The 16,202-nt window shown below is 56.5% G+C and overlaps 5 protein-coding genes across 5 annotated transcripts; 3 read left to right on the forward strand and 2 right to left on the reverse strand.

The window, feature by feature from the left end:
- Positions 1-298: 298 nt before the first annotated feature.
- GLRG_03946 (uncharacterized protein) lies at positions 299-2,387 on the forward strand (the record flags this gene model as incomplete). Its single annotated transcript, XM_008094631.1, has 2 exons — positions 299-790; positions 843-2,387. The coding sequence occupies 2 exons, from the start codon at positions 299-301 to the stop codon at positions 2,385-2,387; spliced, it is 2,037 nt and encodes a 678-aa protein (XP_008092822.1).
- A 2,472-nt stretch (positions 2,388-4,859) lies between these two features.
- On the forward strand, positions 4,860-5,626 carry GLRG_03947 (riboflavin synthase; the record flags this gene model as incomplete). Its single annotated transcript, XM_008094632.1, has 2 exons — positions 4,860-4,890; positions 4,959-5,626. The coding sequence occupies 2 exons, from the start codon at positions 4,860-4,862 to the stop codon at positions 5,624-5,626; spliced, it is 699 nt and encodes a 232-aa protein (XP_008092823.1).
- A 134-nt stretch (positions 5,627-5,760) lies between these two features.
- On the reverse strand, positions 5,761-7,527 carry GLRG_03948 (ERCC4 domain-containing protein; the record flags this gene model as incomplete). Its single annotated transcript, XM_008094633.1, has 1 exon — positions 5,761-7,527. One exon carries the CDS (start codon positions 7,525-7,527, stop codon positions 5,761-5,763), a length of 1,767 nt encoding a protein of 588 aa, XP_008092824.1.
- Positions 7,528-8,393: 866 nt separating this feature from the next.
- On the forward strand, positions 8,394-10,069 carry GLRG_03949 (phosphoglucomutase/phosphomannomutase domain-containing protein; the record flags this gene model as incomplete). The annotated part of the gene is made up of 2 exons (XM_008094634.1): positions 8,394-9,155; positions 9,209-10,069. The coding sequence occupies 2 exons, from the start codon at positions 8,394-8,396 to the stop codon at positions 10,067-10,069; spliced, it is 1,623 nt and encodes a 540-aa protein (XP_008092825.1).
- A 1,361-nt stretch (positions 10,070-11,430) lies between these two features.
- Positions 11,431-14,805, reverse strand: GLRG_03950 (uncharacterized protein; the record flags this gene model as incomplete). The annotated part of the gene is made up of 2 exons (XM_008094635.1): positions 11,431-14,248; positions 14,354-14,805. The coding sequence occupies 2 exons, from the start codon at positions 14,803-14,805 to the stop codon at positions 11,431-11,433; spliced, it is 3,270 nt and encodes a 1,089-aa protein (XP_008092826.1).
- Positions 14,806-16,202: the final 1,397 nt, after the last annotated feature.

Consider the following 16,202-nt stretch of genomic DNA (forward strand, 5'->3'; position numbering starts at 1 on the left):
ACTTCTTTCCCCGTGGCCAACATCAAACCCTCCATCCTCCCTCACCTGCTCTCGCCAGGGTGAAAGTCAGGAACCGCATCATCGAGTGAACCTTGTCCTCGGGTACCGTCCGATCGTCCCAAGGTTCAGCTTTGGTCTCCCCACGGCACACCCGACGAGATATACTTCTAATCACCACCCGCCGCCCTCCCTTCGTCATCTACGCGCGGGCCACCCCAGGTGATCTTTGTTCGGTTTCCTTCTCCACTGACGACACGAGAAAGTTTTCCGCGCACCTTGGTCGACTTTTTTAAACACAATGGCGACCCATCGCCATTCTGCCCCCATCGGCGTCCTTCCCGTGCCTCACGGCCCCGAGACGGGCGATGACTACCCCACGGAGCATACCACCGAATACGAACGCCAGATTTTCGGCCATGTCACGCGCCCCGACGACTCGTATACCCCCGACGGCGTTTATTGGGCCGACCTGCCCTGGTGGAAACGCGTCAACTTCGTTAGCAAGGTCGACCGCGATGAGGCCCTCAAGGAGCTCAGGGCCACCGCAGCCATGATGAAGAAAGACCCTCTGTCGCCCGTCTCCTGGTATTTCCGCAACGCCGTTCTCCCTGGTGCCGGTCTCGGTCTCGAGGGCTACGTCTTGTTCTCCATCGGTAACTTGGAGCCGCTCTTCGCTGCCGTCTGGCCCGAATGCTGGGGAAAGTCGCACACCGTCTGTACCCAGAACTGGGTTGCCTCCGTTACCTACCTCGAGATTGTCGGTATCATGATTGGCCAAGCTGCCATTGGTGTAAGTGCTGGCATCACCCGCTGTGAGAGCACAGTTTCTGACCCTGTCGCAGGTTATCGGTGACTGGATTGGTCGTCGCTACGGTCTCATTCAGGACGCCGCCATCATGTTCATCGGTCTGCTGCTCTTGACCGGCAGCTGGGCCGCCTCCCTCCAGGGTTGGGTCATTTTCTACGCCTGGTCCCTCTTCTTCTACGGCTTTGGCGTCGGGGGCGAATATCCCATCACCGCCACCTCCTCCATGGAGAACGCGGTGGCGGCCGGCCGCATGTCTACGCGCGATGACCGCCTGCACCGCGGCCGCAAGGTCACCATGGCTTTCTTGATGCAGGGCTGGGGCCAGTTCGTCAACCAGGTCGTCCTCATCGTTCTGCTCGTCATCTTCAACCGCGGCTACGGCGACGGCCCGTACTCCGTCGCCGCCGCCCAGTACACCTTCCGCATCTCGTTCGCTCTGCCCGCCATTGGCACCCTGTGGCTCGTCTACTACCGTATCTGGAAGATGCCGCGCGCGAACCAGCAGCTCGCCCTTGCCAAGAAGAAGCAGGGCGTCACAGGCTACGACATCAACGCTCTCAAGTACTGCTGCCAGCACTTTGGCGGCCGTCTCCTCGCCACCGCCGGCACCTGGTTCTGCAACGACGTCTTCTTCTACGGCAACAAGCTTTTCCAGGGCCAGTTCATCTCCATCATCTCCAGCAACCCCGACTCCCTCCTGACCAAGTGGACCTGGAGTCTGATCAACGTCGTTGTCTCCCTTTGCGGCTACTACCTCGCCTCCATGCTCATCGACAACAAGCTCTACGGCCGCAAGATGATGCAGCAGGTTGGTTTTCTGATGTGCTTCATCATGTTCGTCATCCCGGCCTTCAACTTCGACTACTACGTCAGTCCCGCCGGCGTCCACGCTTTCCAGGCCATGTACTTCCTCAGCTCCTTCTTTAACCAGTTCGGCCCCAACTCGGTCACCTTCCTCGTCGCCGGCGAGGTTTTCCCAACCCCCATCCGCGCCACAGCCCATGGATTTTCCGCTTGTATTGGAAAGGCCGGTGCCCTCCTCGCCTCCGTCCTGTACAATTACATCGACACCCAGACCAAGTTCTACGTCGTTCCGTGGTTCGGTCTTGCCGGAATGCTCCTCACCTGGCTCTTCCTGCCCGACACCACTGGCCTGGACCTCAAGGAGCAAGAGCGCCGCTGGACCTACATCCGCAATGGCAAGGAGGCCGAGTACCACGGCGTCGCCGTACACCCCACCCATCTCAGCGTCTGGGAGCGTCTCCGCGGCGTCGGAAAATACTACGACGCCGAGAAGGACCACAAGGCGCAGATCGAGGACATGCGCAAGGAGTGGGAGGAGAGGCAGGCGATGCAGGGCGAGAAGGAGCCCGAGGTATGGGAGGACCCGGACATGTTCTCTGAGGCGATGCACGGCTACTTCAAGGACCAGTACAAGGGCAAGAGCTCCAACGGCGTCATGACCGACGCCGCCGAAGCGTCTTCGTCGTCGTCTGCAAGGGAGAAGGAGGCGGGTGACCAGATCCAGCCCAGCCCCGTCATTGAAGCGAGGACGGATGTGGATGAGAAGCGGGCCTAAAGGATGGATTGCACGGAAGTTTTGCATCATGGAGTACCAAAAATGGGTTTATAGTTTTTAATCAGGGTGAAGGCGGGCTGCCTTACATGAGACCACGAGGTTGTCTCCTCTTTTGAATGAATGGAAGATACCACAAGCATGGCGTAACCGCCTGAATTTATATTATATTACGATTGTCATTATCTATCCTCCACATTCCTCTTTGGGTGGATTCTACTCCTATATCGAGATCTCGCCATTCCTCGCGTTAACTCGTGGACCGGAAGCCGGACATATCCAAGACGAGGGTTCAATCTAGAGTGAGTTGATGCTGCATCATGACCTTGTAAACGTATTAGCAAGAAATATCAATAGCTGCCTGGGATGCGCTTGTTACCGAGAGGCCGACAGTAGAATCGTAAGCTCTTCGCTCTCGCCGGCACGTACACACTCACAAACACATACACAGTGCAAGCAGGAGGTATCTGCCACTCAGGGGCCTAAAGGGCATGGGGAAACCTTATCTGCAGCTCACATGTAGCTATGGGCAAAAGGAGGGGAGAGGGATAGTCGGCGCGGAGGCGGTATTCACGGCCATGCGCAACGATCCGGTTGGTCGGCGACTACATGCTCGCCCGGGGGGGGGCGCACCCCGTGGTACCGTAGTCTTGGCCTTTGTGTGCCGGCAGGCATCATTTACAAGGTCTGAATGTGTTGAGCAAGAAACGCAAGGTGGAGGACTCTGCTGGGAGAAGCAACGACCCATGGGCTACAAGTATCGTGGAACGTTGCTTCCGGCGTCTTGTCCGCGTGAGCCACGTGCGAACCGATTCACGGCCTGCATGGCTTCAACGTGCCGTTCTCAAAAGCTGACACGCCAAGTGGATTGGTTGTTAAAGTGTTTGAAACCCATGTCCCTGTACACAGGACGCAAAGACTTAGCTGGCATTCAACGGCCTGGTATGCATATTGTGAGTCAACAACCGTGCCGCCTACTTACGCCATGGCGTGTCTGCGTTGGACAACATCTCAGAATCCACGCCCCCGGCTTCACGGGTAGTCTACACAGAGAGCGGGCGGCCCGAAACAACAGGTGCCTATTCCACACTTCCGGACGGGGTATTCACTACCACTTTAGGACGGATCAGTTCAACTCGGATAGCTCTACCGTGGCACCGAAGAAGCGTTCATTCCGTAGAGATACCCACCCAAGTCCATCGAGATACGCAGAGCATCTTGGGCCCAGAGCGCGACAAGCAAGCCCCGAACGCATTCTCGAAGCACCGACTGGGCCGTCAGCTTATTGAGGCCGTTGTCAAAAGCACATCTCCGTTCCATTTGAGAGACCTTGGAAAGTGCCTAGTTAGCTTTCAGGCTGGCGACAGTCAGCCGATGGCAGGTTGTTGCTAAACTTGGAGACGTCTACGGCGAGTATAAGGTTGACCTCGTGCTGGTTCGTTTACTCGAAACCATCATTTTTTTACATGGGAACAATAGCTCCTACGCCATGTAATCTTGCACTCATCCTAGCCTTGTCATTGCTCTTTGCCCATCCCGTCCTTCAGTTCTACACGTTATGGACTGTTCGCGCCGCTGTTCAACTTTGAACACTTTGTTTGCCTCGGCATCCGCAGCAAAGAGAGACATAACCGCGATGTCCAAGGTCATGACTGGACCATGTCAGTAGGGTACACTTATAGCGAGCCGAGGCCTTATCAGAAATTATACCATTGGCGAAAACGTTGGCGGCAAACCAACCATATCACCGGGTGAACAAACGTTGACTTCAACGGGGGATGTCTTGGGCCTGCCAACAAGCGTTGGCAGGCATAACGAACTCGAACGGCACATGAACACGAGCCTCTTGGATCACAAGTAATACGCCCGTAATTCCGAGGTTCCGAGGAAGACTTGAGATTACGCGCATCGTGCAAGAGGGAAAAGGTCCCATCAACCATATTCCTTCCGAGTCCGTTGTCTGATGTGATGATGCTTACATATATCCCCTCCCCCCCCCCCACCCCAACCGATCCCTGAAGCGCTATCGACAGCGGCCAAACATGCTGACTAAACCGTGCTAAGCCATTTCGAATGCCCTGGAAGGATAGACGCCAGCGCGAGGTGACTGCCAGGAACGAACGAAGGAACCAGTCCACAGCGGGGGAAAGGCACCGCGATGCTCGGACAGAGCAAATGTGGCAGGGGAATTGCGAATTCCACGGGCAACAAGGCGGTGCACGGCTGGAATGTTACTGTTTCTTGTTAGTGGGCGTCGGCCATCTGTTCGTTGCAGAAAGTGGGGAGAGGGGTTAATTTTTTGGAGGGGTCACCGATCTGGTACCTATAGCTTCCGAAGGGCCTGGACGACCTCTCATCCCACTCACTCACTCTCTCACTCGGCCGCCCATCCTCCAGATCTTGATCTTTACAGCTCCAATATAATTGAGGAAATAAACACCATACCCTTAGCCAGGCAAGACACAAAAGACAGCCATGTTCACAGGCATCGTCGAAGACATTGGAGGTCCGATGCCCCATCAGCCCCCCCCCTGACTCACCTCGCCATCGCCACTCAACTAACACATTCCCTAGTCGTTTCCGAACTCAACCCCAACGATGAGACCGGCGGCACCTCCCTCACAATCACTCTGCCCGAGTCCTCCACGCTCCTCTCGGACTGCCACCTCGGCGACTCCATCGCCATCAACGGCGTCTGCCTCACCGTCACCCACTTCGAGACCTCCCCGCCGTCCTTCCGCGTAGGCGTCGCCCCGGAGACCCTTCGCATCACCAATCTGGGCTCCCTGTCCCAGGGCTCCCGCGTTAACCTCGAGCGCGCCGTCCGTGCCGACACCCGCATGGGCGGGCACTTTGTCCAGGGCCACGTCGACACCACCGCCGCCATCCTCGCCGTCACGCCCGACGGCAACGCGCTGACCTTCCGCTTCGCGCCGCGCGACAAAGCCGTTTTACGCTACGTCGTCTACAAGGGCTACGTCGCCCTTGACGGCACCAGTCTCACCGTCACCCAGGTCAACGACGACGAGGGCTGGTGGGAGGTCATGCTCATCAGCTACACCCAGGAGAAGGTGGTCGTCGCGGGGAAGAAGCCCGGCGACACGGTCAATGTCGAGGTCGACATGATGGCCAAGTACGCCGAGAAGAGCCTGACGAGCTATCTCGGCGGCGCGGGCAGTGCTCCGCTGGAGAAAATGGTGGAGCGCATCGTCGCTCAGGGGTTGGCCGGAAAGTCTTCGTAGCGCTCTGGGGATTTCTTTGTTCTCTTTGCCCCATCACACCTTTTGGTTTTGCATCTCAAGTTTGCTATAAAGTCGGTTTATCCTAATCTGCGTTGTTGGTATGACATGTCCCACGCCATCCGGATATCTCATGCTCAAGCATCGCCCCAGACTTCCGCCAGTCGCTGACTGACGGCCTTGGCAATCTTCTTGCGACCCACGAGGTTAGGCAAGCCATTGATAACCATCTCTCGTTTCCTCTTGAGCCCCTGCTCACCCGAGCCGCACTCTTGGTATGCTTTGATAAAGTCATGTGGTGTCTTCCACCGCTTCTGAATCTCCAATGCCTTCTCTCCTGTTATACCCCTCGTTGTCATGAGCATCTTGAGAAAAACGTCTCGCAACGTCATCATGTCCGACTTGGACGCCAACGATGCGAACGCCGGATAGGTGATGTAGTAGCCCGTCAACGGCTCTTTTTCTCGCAGGTGTTCCAACAGCGGCAGATAGTTCTGCGCCGTCAGAGCCGGCGTCGGGATAACGTGAAGAGGCTTGTTTTCATACATCTTCTTGAGCATAAACGTCATGCGCGCGAGGTACCGGATTGTGTCGTCCATTTTCTGGGTCTTCTTCAGGAAGTAGCCGTTAACTACTTGAGTGGAAGCGGTGGCCGACTGGATCATCTCCTCGATCTTGGAGTAGTAGCCCGAGTCCATCGAAATCTCTTCAACGATGTACACAACGTGTTTGACGCCGGATTTGCGAAGCCGGAACTTCTGCTCGTGAAAACGACCATCCTTGATACTGCTGACCAAGTCGTCAAGTCGTTTTCGCTCGACGATCCAGTCCAGGACGACTTCGTCTCCTTCTGCACCATGACGGGACAGGGCGGTGGAATCGTGGCATTTGGCGATCCACTGCGCGTCGCCGATTTCCAACGCCCGCATGAGGGGTTTGACCCCCTTTTTGGTGAGTTCATCTTGCATGTAATCGCGGTCTTTTACCGCTCGAACTTCGCGGATATCCAACGCGAGATGGACTGTGAACGACCCCGGCGCAAGCCGTATTGGAGTGAATGTTGGCAACGAAGCATCATCCGAGACTGTTGGGCCATTTGCGACGACGCCTTCGTATACCGACTTGGGCTTTGCCTGTTCCACGGGCTCGACTGACAATGAAGCGCTTCTTCCCAATGCTGCTGTGGCCGCATCCGGTCTCGTTTCAAGCTCAGGACGGGTGCTGGGGCCTGCCACGGAGGCATCGGCCCTTGAGCTCGATTCTGTTGTCTTCTTGATGCGCCTGGCAACCTCCCACCCTTCTTCCGTAAGCGAATAACGCCTCTGTGGGCGGCCCTTCTCGCAGACGAGATCTTTATCTATGAGAGTCTTCATCGAGTTCCAGGCCGTATAGAACTTGGTGGGGTCACTAGGCGCACTGAATGACGAGTCACAGTGTTCCTGTGCTAGCTCGATGAGATTGGCCTTTGTCATTCCCAGTTGCGCCTCCTCGTCCAATGCCGATAGAGCCAGCAGAAGGGCATAGGGGCCGGATCGATAGGTCGGAACATAGGGCTTTGCTTTCCGCGTCTTCTTAGGAGGTGGGGGTTCGTCATCTTCAGCGGCCCCACCGAGGAGTTGGCGACTTTCCTTGGATAAGCGCGGATTCGTAGGCATAGGCAGACCGTTGGCCTCGCAGTGTTCCTTCAGCTTATCTGTGAGGCGAGAGGAGAGCTTGTCTCCAAAACCTTTGAGCTGAGTGAGCTGGCGCGGGTGCTTGAAGGTGATGGGGCATGCTTTGAGAGACTCGTAGGCGTTTCTGTAGGTAGAGGCGCTTTTCATGTTACGCTCCCTCGCGGTGTCGAGCCACTCTTTGACCCAGTCAAGAAGCAAGGGGTTTGCGTATTGCTCATGTTCGCCAGCCATTGTGCTGACGTGATGCAGGTATTCTTGGCTGAGTCTTCAAAGTCATCACCAAGAGTGGCGTGCTGAAAATAGCATTTTTGCGAAGGAATTCGAGGCGCGGATGTTGAGCTGAAAACGACGTTGAAACAGCCATCGATCAACGCGTTGGCTCTCGGCGCAGGACTGGGGCCAAGAATCAGGATCGGAGAAAAGGCTAGGAGTCGAAAGGAAGGAGGCAACGAGACGCGCAGGACGCACAAAGCGACTTTTGGCCTGGGCTTCGAGTCCAATCACGAAACCACGTGACTCTTGTCTAGGGAAGCGTGCGAGCCATGGAGTGTTCTGAGAGCGCTAATTTAGCTGCTGGATGCCCCCCCCCCTCAGCAGGTGCGCTCAACTCGGCTGTGTTGGTGTGGAGGGGCTTTCCGGGACTGCGCCCCCACCCTCCTCTTTCCACTTGCGGTGAGGTGCCCTGCATCCATCTGACTTGCAGGATTGCATCACGGCCAGTGTCAGCTGGCGGGGCCCGCCGTGTTGAGGTTGGTTGCTGCTACTGCTGCTGCTATCACTACTAACGCTACTGCTGCTATTTTTGCACCAGGTGATAATTAACACTGGGGAGCTAGGAGGTAAGGTGAGTGAGTGGAGGAATAAGAAAAAGGAGGACACAGGAATGGCGGCCTCCACGCCCGTCCAGCAAGCCAACTGCCGCCCGCCATTTCCTCTCCACTGTTTTCTCGTAAACATCCCCAGATCTGCTTCTTCCTCCTTCTCTAACTTCCGCCCCGTCAATCGCTCTAGCTCGTAAAACCCCCCTTCCGAACTCTTTTGTGCCTCTGTCTACGAACACCCGCATCCCAAACTCGTCTTTTATACTAACGCCCGCCATGTCGGACGAGAAGATCATCGCCGCTTCCCAGAAGCACCCCATCGTGCCGAATCACATCTTCAAGTATGGCACTGCGGGGTTTCGGATGAAGGCCGATCTCCTCGACGGTGTCACTTTCCGTGTCGGTCTGCTCTCCGGCCTGCGTAGTCGCAAGCTCGGTGGCCAGGCCATTGGTGTTATGATCACGGCTAGCCACAACCCCGCTGTCGACAATGGCGTCAAGATTGTCGACCCCATGGGTGACATGCTCGAGCAGGAGTGGGAGTCGTACGCTACGAAGCTTGTCAACAGCTCCTCGGACCAGGAGCTCGTTGACAACTACAAGGCTTTGGCCTCCCAGCTCCGCATCGATCTCTCGGCCCCCGCCCGCGTCATTTACGGTCGAGACACCCGTCCTTCGGGCCACAAGCTCGTTGCAGCTCTTGCCGACTCCTTCGAGGCCACCGGTGTCGAGTACGTCGATTACAAGATCCTCACCACTCCCCAGCTGCACTACCTTACCCGATGCATCAACACCGAGGGCACCCCCCAGTCATACGGCAAGGTCAGCGAAACGGGCTATTACGAGAAGTTTGCCGATGCCTTCGTCAAGGCTCTCAAGGGTCGCAAAATCGAAGGCCAATTGACCGTCGACTGCTCCAACGGCGTCGGTGGCCCCAAGCTCACCGAGTTCCTGAAGCACGTCCCCAAGGACGTGACCGGCTTCGACGTCAAGGTCGTCAACGACGACGTCCTTCGCCCCGAGGTCCTCAACCTCGACGTAAGTTTTATTACATCACAGCCGTGTCGATTGCTCGAGCTGACAGTTACTAGTGCGGAGCAGACTTCGTCAAGACTAAGCAGCGTGCCCCTGCTTCTCCCAAGCCCATTCCTGGCGCCCGCTATTGTTCTTTTGACGGGGATGCCGACCGCCTGATCTACTACTACACCGACCCGGATACCGGCTTCTTCATGCTGGACGGCGACCGGATATCCACATTGGCTGCTTCCTTTATCGGTGACCTCGTCCGTTCCGCTGGCCTCGAGAATGACCTCCGTATCGGCGTTGTTCAGACAGCCTATGCTAACGGTGCAAGCACCAACTACATTGAGAAGCACCTCGGATTGCCCGTTGTGTGCACGCCTACCGGCGTCAAGCACTTGCACCACGCCGCCCTCAAGTTCGACATCGGCCCCTATTTCGAGGCCAACGGCCACGGCACCGTCCTATTCAGCCAGGACGCCATGCGTGCTTTCCGCGAGACGAAGCCCCAGTCCCCTGCCCAGAAGGACGCCCTCGAGACTCTTGCCGCAGTTGGCAACCTCGTCAACCAGACGGTCGGCGATGCCCTGTCGGACATGTTGATGGTCGAGGTGATCCTCGCCCACAAGGGCTGGACTCTCAAGGACTGGGCCTCGACATACTCGGACCTCCCCAACCGCCTTGTTCGCGTTGAGGTTGGCAACAAGGACGCTTTTCAGACAACTGACGCCGAACGCCGCCTCAGCCACCCTGAAGGTGCCCAGGACGAGATCGACCAGTGTGTTAGGAAGTACACCAGTGCTCGTTCGTTTGCTCGGGCCAGTGGTACAGAGAACGCGTGCCGCGTGTACGCCGAGGCAGCCACCCGTTCCGAGGCTGATGAGCTTGCGAACAAGGTTGCAGGGATCGTGAAGCGGTACGGTGGATTGTAAGGCCGAGTCACAGCTGGAACCCAAAGAATAACAGTGCAACACTTGGCTTGGACGATGAAGAGTGACGGGTGAGTCGTCTCACCGGGAGTCGCGACACGAAAATTACGGCGTTGTTTTAAAAGCTAGAGCGGATTTGGTTGTTGCAAGGAGGGGGACTTGCCCACCGAATTACGAGATGAACAAGACACGAGACATTTGATATCCATAACCGTTCCCCTCGGTGACAAGGTGCGCAGCGCACTGCACTGAACCTTGAAGAAGATTGGCAGAGGCAAGAGTTTCTCTTTATCCGTCCGTACCCATGGCTATACTCAGGGAAAGAATAACTGCGCCTATTCAAGGTCCCACATTGCTGTGCCGTGGAGGCCAGTGCAAATTTTGACAGTCATGCGAACGGCTGGTCAGGACCAGCCCTCCATCCTAGCAGACCCCTCCTCCCCGCGGCGGTCCAAAAGTGATTCTCGCGGCCCGCCGTTTGGGGCGCGGCGGGCCCGTGACGCCTCGACGAATCCAAGAAGTAGCCTAGTTGAACACAAAACCAGTCAATACTGGGTGGGTATCGTAGTTTTTCTCCAAGTGTGGTTCAAGTCATCAATTCTTCTAACATACACATCTTCCCTTTGGTCCTCCTCATCCGACGCTTGCCCACCCCGAGTCGAACCTTGACAACTTGGCCAGATCCCATATCTTTGCCTTTTCTTCCATCGCCTTTTCTCCTGCACATATGCCCCCTTTACCGTGCATGCTTCTTATTTGTACAACTCACGTCCCCTACAACTCGTCCTATGAACTTCCTACAACAGGAAGTTCTGAGGATAGCGGCGAGGGGGCGAATAACAACTAGATAACACATTATGCAAACACCTTCAGTGTTTGCCCGCCCACTAAGTATATATAAAGAGGTATAAGAGTCTGCAGACTAGCAGAAGACAGAAAATCATGTGCTGTAGGTAGTTTTTCCGGCCGTCCAAGGTGCTGTTTGTAACACCACAAAAGCCGATCTGTGGGGATCCGGGCACGCTGCCTTATCCCAAAAGTGGCAGAAATACTCCGATACCCAAAAAGAAAGAAAAAAACATTAATAGAAATCAGAAACAGTGATGGCATGCGCCCTTTGGTTTCCCAACGCATGGCTTGCCAGTGCAATGAACCAGCACCGCCACCTTCCTGGTGGATTTGAATGACAGAATCCCGATGGTGTGACTCCAAGTGAAGCGTGGACGTTGGTTGTCAAGGATGTGACCTGGCCCCAGTGCTCATCTTGAAACAAGGCGCGCCGCATGCTGATGACGGGGTATATGAGGTTGCGTTATGTCTTAGTGCAAGCGCCCCTATTCGAGCCAAAACGGTCGCTCTTTAAATCACTGATTAGTGCCGCCAAGCGACTTGAAGCGATCCTCGAAGGACTTCATTCTCTCATTCTCCAGCTCCTGCTGGAGACGTCTGGTCTCCCGCCTTGCGGCCTCACGCTCCTCCTGCAAGGTCAAGACTTCGATTTGCGCCGTACTCATGCGGGCAACGACGTCCTGCATTTCCGAGTCGGCGTTCGTGAGCGCCGTCTCCAGCTCGACGACTTTAGCGCGCAACATGTCGATCTGGATGTCGTCCTCAACAGACTGCTTCGGCATGGAGCGCGGCGATCGAGGGAACATGGGTGAGGGCATGGGGCTTAAACTGGGCTTGCGCGGAGAGCGGAAGCTGCCGCCGATGGGGGACGGGCTCATCCGAACGAGTTGAGCGCTCTGGGCGTCCTTCAGCTCCCTCAGCTGCTCCTCGTGCCGAGCGACACGCTCCTCGGAGGCGATCTGGGCAGATTGAAGCTGCTCTTCCAGGTGCTTGAGGCGGCTCTGCAACCGAGTGATGCGGTCGGCGTTTGCTTTGCGGTCGGCGTCCCCGCGAGCAATGGCGTCCGCGAGACGTTGGCGAAGTTCCGAGTTCACGGAGAGCTGTTTCTGAACCTGCGAGGCGAGTTCCTCGACGCGCTGGGCAGAAATGCGGAGTTCGTCGGCAAGCGCACGCTCGCTTTCCAGGTGAGCGACCTCACTGCCGGCAAGACTTTCCAGTTGGTCCTTGTAAGCCGAAGCCTCCTCTCTCGCTGCATCACGTTCATAGACGGCAGTCGTGAGAGATTGCTCAAGCCGCTGGAGGGCCAGCTGAGTGGCCTCATCTCCGGTAAGTACGGCACCGCGACTTTCCAACTCCTTGATCTTGAGCAGAGAGTCTTTGTAAGCAAGTTGGAGATCCTTGAAGGCGCCTTCGAGGGATTCTGAAGTGACGGGCACTGTTGAGGCTGGCTCGTACGTACTCGATCGTGCCATTGACGGGGGAATGAGGATATCCTTCTCCTTCAGCAGATCACGAAGGGCGGCGACTTCTCCCTCGGCACGGTCGAGGTCCATCTTAAGACCGGCAAGACCCTTCTCCACCTGCCACTTCTGTTCGGCCGCCTCATCGGCGCGTCGACGGAGCACATTGATCTCCACACGCAAGCTGGATATTTCTCTTTCGAAGCCGGCCTTGCGCGGGGAGGCCGACATCAGCCGCTCACGCTCCACCTCTAGAGCCGTGATCTTCTTCTCGTTCTCTCGGTTTTGGAACTCCTGCCTCTCGAGCAGGCTCTTCAACGCATTATGCAGGGCATCTCTCTGTGCCTCGACATCCTTTAGGCGCTCCGACAATTGCTCACGCGACTCAGTCACGCCAGACTTGACAGTGTTAGACCTGGTCAGCCCGAGCCCTGTGGGAGCCTTCTGCAGGACAAAGGGCGCAGCGGTGACGGAGCTGGATCGAGCGAGACGGGAAGTGGAGCTTCGGGGACGGGTCTCTGGCTGAGGCTGTTGTCCTGAAGCCTTGAGCGCTTGGTTTTCTTGCCTGAGGACTTCCAACTCCTGCTGCATCTTGGACGACTCGTAAGTGAGGTTGACGTACTCGGAAGCCTCGGCCTCGAGCCCATCAAGCTTTGCCTTGAGTTGCGGCACGATTTCATCGCGGAGGTTGTCGCGCTCATTGGTAGCGCTTTGGAGCTCGACCTTGAGGACGGACAGCAGGTCTTCGAAATTGGACCTGACCTGGACTTCCTCGCCCAGCCTCCGTCGTAGATCTTCGCAAGTATGTTCTAGGTCTCGGAGGCGGCTGTTGGCGTCGTCACTATTGATCTGCGCCACGTCGACTTGGGAAGCTTTCTCAGCCAGCTCCCTGATTTGCTGATCAAGCTCAGCTCTCCGTGATCGTTCCTCTTGGAGCTTGTTGGTCAACTCCAGGCGCATGGAGGCCTTCTCTTGCTCGGCACGGCGCTGAATCTTCTCAATCTCTTCTTTGTTCTGGTCGTACTCGCTGAACTTGGTAGAGCTGTAGCCCGAGTCGGAAAAGTAGTCACTGGTTCTCCTGCCGGACGCTTGGGGGTTGTTGATCTCGGACTGTAGTCTGTCGACAAGGTCCTCCAGGTCCATTTCACGACGAATGGACGAGGCCAGCTCGGAGCTGATGGCCTTGAGCTCGTCCTCCATCTCTTCGATTTGGAGTGATGGGGCTAGGGAGGAAGGCGGTGGCGTGTACAGGTTTGATTCGCAATATCCAAGAGCGTTTGTAGGTGTAGCATTCCCTTTTCTCGGTTCCGGCTGCAATGACGGTACTCCGGTCGTGAGAGGGGTGTCATCTGTCAGCGTGATGCGTCGTGGTGATCCTAGGGGTGAAGAGAGAGAGGAGAACTCTGTCGTCGAAGGCGACGGCGAAGATCCCCAGGAGAAGAAGTTGGCTATCTTGGAAGAGCCCGGTGACTTAGGCAGAGGCTTATCGAGGGAGGGCGTTTGTGTTGATGTACTCGGCGAAACGGCCTGACTGGCTTCCAATACGGTAGTGGTGGTTTGAGGTGATTCGTCTCGATGGCCGTTGAGGTTCAGATGAGGAGGAGTAGGTTTGGAGGTGGGTATGGACATGATAGAGTTCTCATTAGTGTTGTGACTGTAAGTCGAGTCGGAGTCAGAGTCTGTGTCCTCCTCAATGATGGGCTCAGGTGGCGGTTTCGGTAACCTAGGGGAGAAGGTTGGGGTGACGTCGGCAGGCCAGCAGGCAGATTCCAACAGGCCGTCTGAAGGTCCTGTTTGAGGGAAGACCAGGTTGGTGCTTGGTCTGTTTCGTGAGGAAGAGGCCGCGTCGTGCACGGCACCCGCGGGCGTGGGTCTGCTTGTGAGAAGAAGAATGACAGGTTAGCATTACCCTCTATGGAGTAGCCTTACTGCAAGGCGGGATCTCGCATGACAGATGTCGGGCAATGTTGGGACTCACTGGGAGTTGTTTTTCTGATGCGCAGCTGGTGGCGCGAACAGAGGGCGGACGCTGTTCTCGGGGTACTCGTAGAGAGTCGGGCTGTCGACAGAGTAGGACCTCGAGAAGCGCGTGTCGGGTGCAGCAAAGTCGGAAGGCGACAGAATAGAGGGAGTTGTCGGGCCGGAGCCGTAGCTGGCGGCCAACTGGGAGGCGGTGGAGGAGAGAGGCTTTCGCTTGATTGCCTTGGTGGTGTTGAAGGTAGGCGTTACCACGGGCAAGGTCTGCGATCTGCTATGTCCAGGCGAGGGCGAAGGGGAGGCTGCAGGGCGGTGGGAATTGCGGATGGGCGAACGGCCCCGGAGTACATCAGATGAAGCGTTAGGAGTCTCAGAAGAACATGGAGGGTCCTCGGGGGCTTCCGGTGGGTGATGGAGGTTGAGATGAGGTGGACGAGGGTCGCGGGCGGCCATGGTTAAAGACGGGATCTGGGCGGCGGTGGCTGTCTCTAATCATGCGGATCTGGGTCAGGAATGTCTCACCAAAGTGACAGCAGAACCAAGGTGCAATTCAAGACTCCAAGATGACGGTCCATTTAGAAGGAAATGGGAGGGCAAAAAAAAAGAGGAAAATGAGCCAGCGTTTGGAGGATTTTGGGAAGCGATTGATCAAAGTGGGATTGCAGACGGCGACTGGCCTGAAAGGGGCCATGCTCAAGGTCCCCCTGGAGAAGGAGGAGTGGAGGCAATGGTTGCAGTGTAGCGCTTCTGATTTGGGGCCGTTTCCCTTTTGGGCGCTTAGTGGTGGTTCCCCTAAGCAACCCCTGGGAGCCACTCACGTTGGAGCTGTGCCTGACACCCTTGATACGACACGACATGTGCGCCGGGGGTCGAGACTCGCGTCTCGTTGTCGATGGACCGAGAGCCGATCTGGAGGAAAAGCTTGAGGCAAGTTGGCGATGCGCTGGATGGATTGAGTTCTCATCTGTACGGATAACATTCCCGCTATAGGTAGGACGCTCGCTATGTGCGTGGCGTCCGGACGAAGGACTCTGACCACCTGGTCACTCCTTGGCATGACAACCCCCAAATGGCAACTCAAGGAGATCCGGGATTGCCTCCCTACCTAGGTAGCAAATGAACCTTCTACCCGCCGCAGTGAGATAAGGTAGGGAGGCACTGCTAGGTATGCTTAGGTAGGTGGAAGGTAAAGTAGTACGAAGGCATCCTGAGAAACAGAGGCCTCCTCCAATGAGAGTCATTGGTTGCCGGATTGTATTCCAACGTGGATGGGTGGGGGACAAAGAACAAGGGGCACGGTCGGTCGATTGTACCTTGCTCTAGTCGCATAGCGCCCCCTTCCTCCCCGCCCCTGACCGGCGGCAGGGGTGAGACAACCGTTTTTCGACAGATTTAAACAGGCGCAATCTTAACCTCCTGCCACAAGTCCCGCCCAATCAGGCGGGTAAATAAATACGTACCGATCTTGCCGCTGCCCTTTTCCACCTTCCAGTTCCTGTGGTATCCCCCACACACGCGCGCGCATACACGCCCGCACATACACACGCACGCACAAACCCAAGCCCACCCTTCCGGGCCAGACGAGGCTCTGCCACCCACACAACACCACATCGGGGCTTCTGCTCGCCTTGCCTCCCCTCTGCATGTCCTTGTCAGGTTACTCAGGGCGTCTGTCATCTTTCGACCACAAGGCCGCGTACCTCGCTGTTCCTGTGAGAACCTTCTTCTTTTCTTGCTTGCTTGCTTCCTTCCTTCTTCCTGTAACAGTTTTCGGGTAGCCGGTGTACCATGCAAATGACTGCCTACCGTGTCTTATTCATTGGGATGTTTCCTTCTCACATGTCGTATCA

The sequence above is a fragment of the Colletotrichum graminicola genome (genome assembly GCF_000149035.1).
Source record: "Colletotrichum graminicola M1.001 genomic scaffold supercont1.12, whole genome shotgun sequence".
Lineage (NCBI taxonomy): Eukaryota > Fungi > Ascomycota > Sordariomycetes > Glomerellales > Glomerellaceae > Colletotrichum > Colletotrichum graminicola.